Source organism: Tamandua tetradactyla, chromosome 16, assembly GCF_023851605.1.
Source record: "Tamandua tetradactyla isolate mTamTet1 chromosome 16, mTamTet1.pri, whole genome shotgun sequence".
Lineage (NCBI taxonomy): Eukaryota > Metazoa > Chordata > Mammalia > Pilosa > Myrmecophagidae > Tamandua > Tamandua tetradactyla.
The window spans coordinates 14,719,037-14,727,526 of record NC_135342.1 but is presented as its reverse complement, the minus strand read 5'-3'; the positions used below and the strand labels follow the sequence as shown (position 1 = coordinate 14,727,526).

The window sequence follows — 8,490 nt, the reverse complement described above, 5'->3', positions numbered from 1 at the left end:
CTCATCGGGTGGGGACCCAAAGCCATGTCCCACTCAGAGACCATGTGACGCCCCCCCCCAGGGGCGTTTCTCCTTCCTTCCTAAGGGCTCCGTGGGGGATTCTCTCAGCTGCAAAGTGGGGGCGGAAAGACACACCAGCCACGCCCACGGGGCGGCAGAGCAGGAGCCGCGGGAGGCGGCAGGAACCACACGGGCTGGAGGAGGTGGGGGGCAGCGGGGTGGTCCACGGCGAGGGCGCCCCCTGCAGGCGGCCCCTAGACCCGCCGCGCCTGCGGGCAGCCGGGCGTCCTCGGGCCCCTCTAGCGGCACTTGGGGGGCAGCCTCCTGCCCCGACGGGCCTTCTTCCCCCGCCCCTTGGCCTCTCGGGCCTTGGCGTGCCCCCCCCTCCCCCCCGGCGCCCGAGCCCGCCTTCTTCTCTTCCTTCTCCTTCTTGTTCCCGGAGGCCCCGTCCAGGGCCGCCGTCCGGCTCCCGCTGCTCCTCTCGGGAGTGGCTCTCCGGCCGCCGCCCCGGCCTCCTCCTCGGGTTTTGCGAGCCCCGGGTGGGGTGGGAGCCGCGGCCGTGGACGCGCCGGCCGGGCGCAGGCCCCTGGAGCCCGTGCGCGCCCTCTTGGCCCGTCGCTTCCTGGACGCCCGGTCCTGGGGCTCGGCCGCGTCGCTCTCCGCGTCCTCCGGGTCCTCCTCGGACTCTGCCTCCTTCGCCTCCTCGGACCCCTCGCCTGACTCCCTGTTCCCGCGCGCCGAGCACAGCCAGGACAGCGCCCAGGTTGCCTCTGGCCAACTTGAACTTCCCGCCTCCCCGGGCGGTTCCCTTTTCCTCCCCCACCACCCCGGGCACGTCCTGGGCCACCAGGAGAGCCACTAACCCCAGGAGGCCCCCCTTATCTTCATCGCCGCCCTGGTCACCCCAGCCTCCCAGCAGGCCACACCCAGCCTTCCCCTTGAGGGTGCTCTCTGGCTCGGCCAACGTGGAAATGCATTCCAGAAGATTCCCCTGGTCCTCGGCCTTCCTGAGGACCACCGGGGTCCACCTGGCGGCCGGCCTCCTCCTTCACGCGGGTTCCTGACCTGTCCTTGGCCATGATGGACGAGACCTCCGGCAGGGCGTCTCTCCTGTCCTTCCTGCCCTTCTTGTCACTCCAGCACAGCGACTGGATCACAGATGCTAGTTTCAACATCTCCTCCCCGGCTGAGGGGTCAGAGGGGTTTGTATAAGCCACGATGGCCATAAACTCGGGGTTGTCCACCCCTGCTCCTTCTTCATCCTCGGTCTCCCGGGACTCGCTTTCGGAGGACTTGCTGTCGATCTGCTCCTCTGCCGAGGTGTCTGTCACGGCCAGGAGGGCCACCGGGTTGGGGACACCACTCTTCTCCTCCGTGATGCCCAAGCCACTCGAGTCGGCCTCCAGAGGCTCCTTCTCCATCTCCTCCTTCTTGGCTTTGTCTGTCACGGTCACCAGGGCCAAGAACTCACGCAGCCTGTCTCCGTTCCCCCTGTCATGGCTCTGCCGGGCCCACTTCTTAGGGAGCTCCTTGGCAGCAGCCTGGAGGGTGACATAGAGTGCGCCCTGGTCCCTGTCTTCACTCATGTCCTCCTCATCGGTCCCCTCAATGACAAAGCCCAGACTCTGGTCGGAATTGTCTTCAGACTCGCTCCTCTCAGGGGTGGACAGCCGCCCGCCACGGGCCCTCTTCCTGCCCCCTCCTGGTCAACTTGTTGCCCCTCGCCCTGCTTCCTCGGCCCCTCCTGCCTGGCTCAGCCTTGCTAGCTGCACTGGGAGGGGGCCCAGCCTTCCCCGCTGCCGGCCCCGACCCTGGGCCTGGGTCCCTAAGGCCAGAGGGGTGGGCTTGTCCCCCGCGGCCCTGGGCCATGGCAGCTGGCGTGAGCCTTTTGTCCAGCAGCAAGTGCTTCATCTGCCCCAGGACCCAGGTGTCCTCCGCGCGGTCCTCACACAGCCCCCTCCAGACCCCGCCTCTGCCCAGGATCTCCCTGGGGATGGCCGCGTGGTTGACGTCCTCCAGGAACTCCACCAGGGCGGCCTTGGCCTTCCCCTTCCTCGCAGCCCTGGTGGTCCGTAGACGGAAGGGACCCAGGGGCAGGAAGGCCGGCTGCATGACGGCCTCGATGTCCGCCTGGCCCAGGCCCTCCGGGATTTCGGTCACCAGCAGGGCTCTGTGGGCGTCCCCCTCCAGCCCCCTGCACCAGTCCTCCAGCAGGCTCAGGGCCATGGCGCCCGCCCCCGCCGCGCTGACCTCCGGGCCTCTGGAGCGGGGGAAAGCGGCGCCTCCAAAGGCCGCCCGGGAGGCCGGGAGCGCAGGGCAGGGGATGCTGCCTGCTGGCCGCCGCGGCCCCCGACCCAGGGCTGCGGGGAACCGCGGGGGTGCTTACGTGTCTGCTCTCTGGGCCAGGCCCCGGGGGCGTGGCAGGCCGGGCTCTGAGCGGCCGCCCAGGTGCTGACAGGTGCCTAACAGGTTAGACCCCTCGGACAGGTGCCCCAGGGCGGGCGGGGCCGACTGCAGCGGGAAGGGCGTGCGGGCGGGGAGACGCTGGGCGCTCAACCCTCTGCGGTTCCGCTGCGACCAGACTGCCGGTTCCTGCGCCTGCGCAGACGGCTCTCGTCGTCCCCCCCCCCCCAAAGCCCCCGCTACCCCCCCACGAGCAGGTCCCCGTGTCCATAGCAGCACTGCAGGCTGAGTAGGGTCTGCGTCGGAGGGGTCTGAGTGTTGGCTCTTAAAGGACCCGATGGAAACGAGAACGGGGGTGGGGTGGGGTGGGGGGATGGGAGTACCAGCTAAGCTCGTTCAGCCAAAGGAAAAAAAAAGGGGGGGCGTTAGGACGGGGGTCAAATTCAGGGAGGTCCGGATATCATTCAGGAAGACCAGGCCACCTCCAGGGAATAAAGATCTCATTCCGGAGGGTACAGTGTTGGTCTTAGCATGGAATTCTCCTTCCCAGTGGGCAAGTGGAGTTAGGATACGTAATCAAAAAGGTACTGGGCTCTCAGACAGAGGGACCAAGACCCGTTCTTGGGGTACAAGATTCATGCATGTGTGGGGGTGGGGGTCCTCTGAGCTGGTATAGGCCTCCTTCCGGATCTGCAGACCTCAGGCGGTGAGTACAGGCCTTGCTCAAGGTAGGCAGACCTCAGGCGGCGGGCACAGGCCCCCTCTCCTATCTATTCCTGTTTTTGCAATAATGCAAGTATCTTTAACCCTGTGTTTTGTACGTGGTTTGTGTGTGTGTGATCATTAGTGAGAGCAGACGTGAATTCTTCAGGGAGGCACTTTCTCTGGTCCGGCTGGATCCACCAGCCATTGTCCACCCACCTGGCGGTCCTCCTGGCTGCGTAAGTTAGGCCCCGTGGCCAAGCTGTTGGGTTCACATCCTGCCCCCACCGCATCGCCTGTGACTTGGGGCTCTCATTGCACTTCTCTGTGCCTTCCTGCTCTGAAAAATTGTGATTCCATGGTCCCTACCCTACAGTGCTTCCAAGGGGATGATCCACAGAGCACCTAGTAAACAGGCTGGCTCTCAGCTGGTGCACGGTAAAACCTGGCCATGTGGATGATTTATTGAGAACTTATTATTATATAAGCATTCGTTCAATAAATAAACAGGGAACCAAAACACCTCGGGCTTTTCGTTTTGTTTTGCTGTGTTTTGTGTCTAGGAACTGAGTTTATTGCAAGGTTCCCAAGGGAACCGAGCCGAGGACAAACTGCTTACTCAGTCCCCTGCCCCCCTCCTCTGTCTGCAGCTCTTATTCTCCCCACTTTCCTTTCCTCCTTTTCCCTTCCCCATCCCCAAACGAATCTGTTACCCTTCCCCCTGGAGCCCCGTTGTCTAATAGAGAAAGAATGAAAGCCCAAAGGTGAGCCCCAGACAGAATGTGACATTCTCTAGTGGGCACCTCCTATAAATGAAAAGAAATAGGCAACATGACTTTTAGGACCATATCTGCTGTATGGCCGTATATACAAAATATTATCATGTAGACGTGCCACCAATATTTTAAAAATTATTAACGAGCTCTCGTGCATTCTCTTTTTGGTAATAAGTCACTATGGAGCAGCTGCATTTTGAGTGCTCAGTGGTCCTGTGAGGGAGTTCACTTTGAGCAGTGCCTGGGGGCTGTGTGTGCGTGTGGACAGGGTCAGCACACATGTCTCATCCCTGTGTCATTTAGAAGGCTGCCACACCAGAGAAAATACCAGCAAAGAGAGAAGCAAGAGGCTGGCACTTTTCTGAACGCAGTGTGGGTGACGGGGGGTCAGGGGGTTCTGAAAATGAAGAATCACTGGCCCAGGTTCTGCTGGTCAGAGTGTCTGGGGGTGGGGCTGGGAACACGATTTTAACAAGTACCCGCTCCAACCCCCCCCCCCCCCCCACCGCCAGGTTGATTTATTCTCACTGAAGTTACTTTGCCTCCCAAATCTTCAGGGCACCGGGTGGAGTCAAGCAGCCTTGCCTGGGAAGGCTCAGCCTAGGGCCAGGTGATGGCTGGATCCGGCTGCACTGTGCATTGGCTGGGGTGGGGGTGGGGGGCGACACCCCCCCCATCTCACCATTTCCCCCAACCCCCGGCAACCCCTAATCTGCTCTCCGTTTCTATGGATTTGACTGATTTGGACATTTCGTGTAAATGGAATCATTGCAATACCTGGTCTTTTGTGTCTGGCTTCTTTCACTCAGCATCGTGTTTTCAAGATTCAACCTTGTTGCCGCCTGCATCGAAACTTCATTCCTTTTCGTGGCCGGAGCATATTCTCTCAGGGGGACATACCACGTTTTCTTTATTCCCTCACCAATTGACGGACATTTGGGTTGTTTCTACCTTTTTAGCTGTGATGAATGTCTGTGTACAAGTTTCCATGTGGATGTGTGTTTTTGTTTCCCTGGGTTCAGACCTAGGAGCGGAATTGCTGGGTCATCTGGAAACCATTTCGCTGTTCATGGCATGACCGGCGTGAGCTGGCAGCCCCGGATTCGGCCTCTAAATGAGGGGTGCACTTGGCGTCTCAGTGCCTTGGTGCCCCCATTTTGTCAGGTGGCCGTGGGGATTCAAGAGATGGTGCGGGGGGGGGGGGGGCTGGCACAGAGCCCATCCCATTACCATGACGACGGTCTCATTCTCACCGCGAGACAGCGCAGCGTCACACCTGGACCCTAGCCTGTGGCGGGCCCGTCCAGGAGAGGAGCTGGCTTGTACAAGGAGCCCCAGCTTCAGGGGCAAGGGGAGTCCCTCTCCCCTAAATTGTATTTCAGGGGCTCCTACCCTTGGGGGACATTTCGGAAACCTAGAGGATGGGGGTGTTTGGGGTTGTCGCAATGATTGGGACACAGTATCTAGAGGCATTCAATGGTAGCCAGGCAGGTGGGGGTCAGCCCTGAGCAAGGACTGGGCTCAGCAGGTCTTAGGTCTGAAAAGTTGGTTCACAATGAACCCAGCCCAGAACCTAACTCCGTTTGACATGCAGACATGAAGAGTGGGTTGTTGTGTTGTTGCTGTTGCTTCTCTGGCTTTTGTTTTGTTTCACTGTGAATTAATAAGTCACTAAATCTACCAGCCTTTATCCTGGGCCCCCACCGCAATTCCTGCACAACTCCACCCACATTTATCTCTGAGGGGCAGGTGCAACGCTCCGTCCTCTTTATTCCGATTTCTGGTTGCTCTGCTCCTCTGATGCAGCCCCTGGTGGCGGGGGATGGGGGGTAGGTGCCCAGAAACAGAGCAGAGAATTCAAGACCCCCCAAAATCCACAGAAGACAGGCTTGGCCTCTGCAAAGCCGAGGGCCCTTGTGAAATTGCACCAGGGCCACGTCATGGGACCAGGAAAGGCTCTGAACCCCAAGCCTGTGAGCAGAAGCTGGAGACAGGTCCAGCCAACAGGCCACTGGGGACCTGGAACGTCGCGTCCAGCCTCTCTGGGGGTAACTGCCTGGGACCCTTGGACTGTCCTCCCCCTTCAATGGAGCTGACACAGCAACTCATCGAGCTGCTCCCTCCCAAAGAAACATTTCTACCCGTGGACACGGCTGGGAGAGAAGGACACAGAAAATGTTCTGCAAAATTCCTTTCCGTCTCTCTCTGTGTTTGAAAACATAAAAATCACACGTGCCAGTTAAATAGTAATGGGTATTAGAGCAGTGGTTCTCCAAGTGAGGTCCGCAGAGCTCCAGGGGGGGTCCTGAAGACCCTTTTGCCAGGTCCATGATATATCAAAACCATCCTCCTAATAATACTTAAATGTGATTCGGCTTTTTCACTCTGCTCCTGTCACGAATGTCCTGTGGAATTTTCCAGCAGCTACATGGGACGTGTGATATTGTAACTGAATGAATGCAAAGTAGCTGCGAGGATCCCGCACTTCTCCTGAGCGTGAAAGAGATTTGCAAAAACATAAAACAGGGCCTCACTTCTCACTGGATTTTTATTGGGGGGATGGGGTGGGGAAATATAGTTATGTTTTCGTTTAAAACAATATGTCATTTATGTGAACGTATACCATACATTTATTGTTGCTATTTATGTGATTTTAGTTGCTCATTTTAAAAATTCTAAAATGGTAGATATCACCCACATAAACAAAAGCTCTTTGGGGTCCTTGATGGTTTTTAATAACTTAAGAAGGCCTGAGATGAAATAATTTGAGAATCGCTATGTTAGGGAATACAAAAGCCTGCTCCCCAGGAGCCCTGCATTTAAAAAAAAAAAAAAAAAGATGTGTTTTGAAAGCAATTTTCCCCCCAGCAGATTATAATTGTATCATGAGAATTAGAGGCAGCAACCAGTTTGCTTCCACTCTACTGTCATTTTGTTCCCCTCTCTTTAGCTTCTACAGCACCGTTGCCAGGGAAACTGCATCAGTACATCCTCAACGCGAAATTAATTTAACTGCCTTGTGTCTGGGTCGTGATGGTGCACAGAAGCTGCTGACCCCACCTGCCTCCCGTACTTAAAATGTCTTTATCCTCATTCCATTCTCTCGTTCCTCCCCACCCTGGGCAACTGTTTTCCCTTTTTTTTTTTTTTTTTTTTATGCTTATCCTTTTATTTGTATGGTTCATGCAAAATATGCACTGTTGATTTGGGAGGGAGAGAGGCATCTATTTTCAGTTGCATAGCGCCAACCTCCTTCTATTTTTCACTTTTGTCAAATCACCCTGGGATTATGTGCCCAAGATTGGTGCAAGTTTTTCTTAGGTGCACTTTTGTCTGCAATCGTTCCTGCTGAGTGGAGCCTGAGGTGGGCAACCATCCCTTCTACCTTTCCACCCTCCACTCCTGCAGGGGGAATCACCAGCGGCAGTCTTAAAATATGGCCGCATCTTCTTTGAGCCCATCGAGAGGTAGGAGCTGTGTCCCTGTCCTGGAGTCTAGATCTGGGTGAGCTTATGACTGCTTTGACGTATGGGATATGGCAGAAGTGGCTCCGTGTGCCTTCTGAGGCTAGTCCTGAGACGCTTTTGTCAGGTTCTTTCAGAATAATTGCTCCTGGGACTCCCCCTCCAGTGCATTCCTGCTTGGAAGGTGCTGCCATCTTGTGAGGCAGCTCAACTCCCAAGGCGAGACCACAGGTAGGTGCTCAAGTCAGCTCCAGCAAAGCCTAGTCTTTAAACCCATCCCAGAAGTCTCCAGATGATTCCAGAACCTAGCTGTTGCTCGAGTCACCCCAGCTGAGACCCGAGTCATAGTGGAGCCGAAAGAAGCCATCCCCCACATGCTCTCACATAATTCCTGACTCACAGAATCCATGAACATCATAAAATGTTGTCATTTTATGCCACAAAACTTGGGGTGTTTTGTTACGCAGCAGTAGTAACCAGTACACGCCGTGTCCATCTCCTCCCCAACCCTCATACCCACCACAAAAGATGCTATCGTCAACTTCCTCACATTTTTTCCTCTTTTCTGGTGCTTAGTGAGAATGTCCTTGGTCTAGCCACCAGGAACACAAACGCTGAGCCATAGGGTCTGTGTGTTCAAAACTCTCCCAAGTCCTGCCAGTTGCCTGATGCAAAAGCAGCAGTTGTCTGCTCTTCCACCATGAGCTCAAACGATTCCACTACCTCCAGCATCCTCCCCCAGCACCGGGCATTACCTGTCCACGGTGGGCGTCAAGTGGTAGCTCAATTTCTCTGACTGCAGATGGATTTGCCCCTCTCTGTGTAGGCTCATTAGCTTTTTCGGAATCCCTGAAAGGATTGCCCATTGGTGGATTTTGCCCATTTTCCCAGTGTTGGCTCTTCTTTTACTGCCACCCTTGCTGACTTTTTAACAAGGTTTGCTGTTCTTCCACAGCCGTGATCTCTTTAGCTGTCCCAGTAATCCAGACCCTGGTGAACTGAACAGGGTTTTTATCATAAACAGGGGCAGCAAATCCTGGTGCTCAGCAAACAGATTTTGAATGAGTGAAGGTAAAAACAAAGGTATCATAACATCAGACTCACACACACCGTGCCGGGGCTCACCCTGTGCCAGGCACTGGATA

The 8,490-nt window shown here is 56.3% G+C and overlaps 1 protein-coding gene across 1 annotated transcript; it reads right to left on the bottom strand.

Annotated features, from left to right (window-relative positions):
- Nucleotides 1-299: 299 nt before the first annotated feature.
- LOC143660183 (paraneoplastic antigen-like protein 8B) lies at nt 300-2,226 on the bottom strand. The gene is given in 5 exon segments (XM_077133592.1): nt 300-398; nt 400-730; nt 732-1,021; nt 1,023-1,697; nt 1,699-2,226. Coding segments are annotated over 5 exon segments (1,923 nt in total).
- Between the last annotated feature and the right edge of the window lie 6,264 nt (nt 2,227-8,490).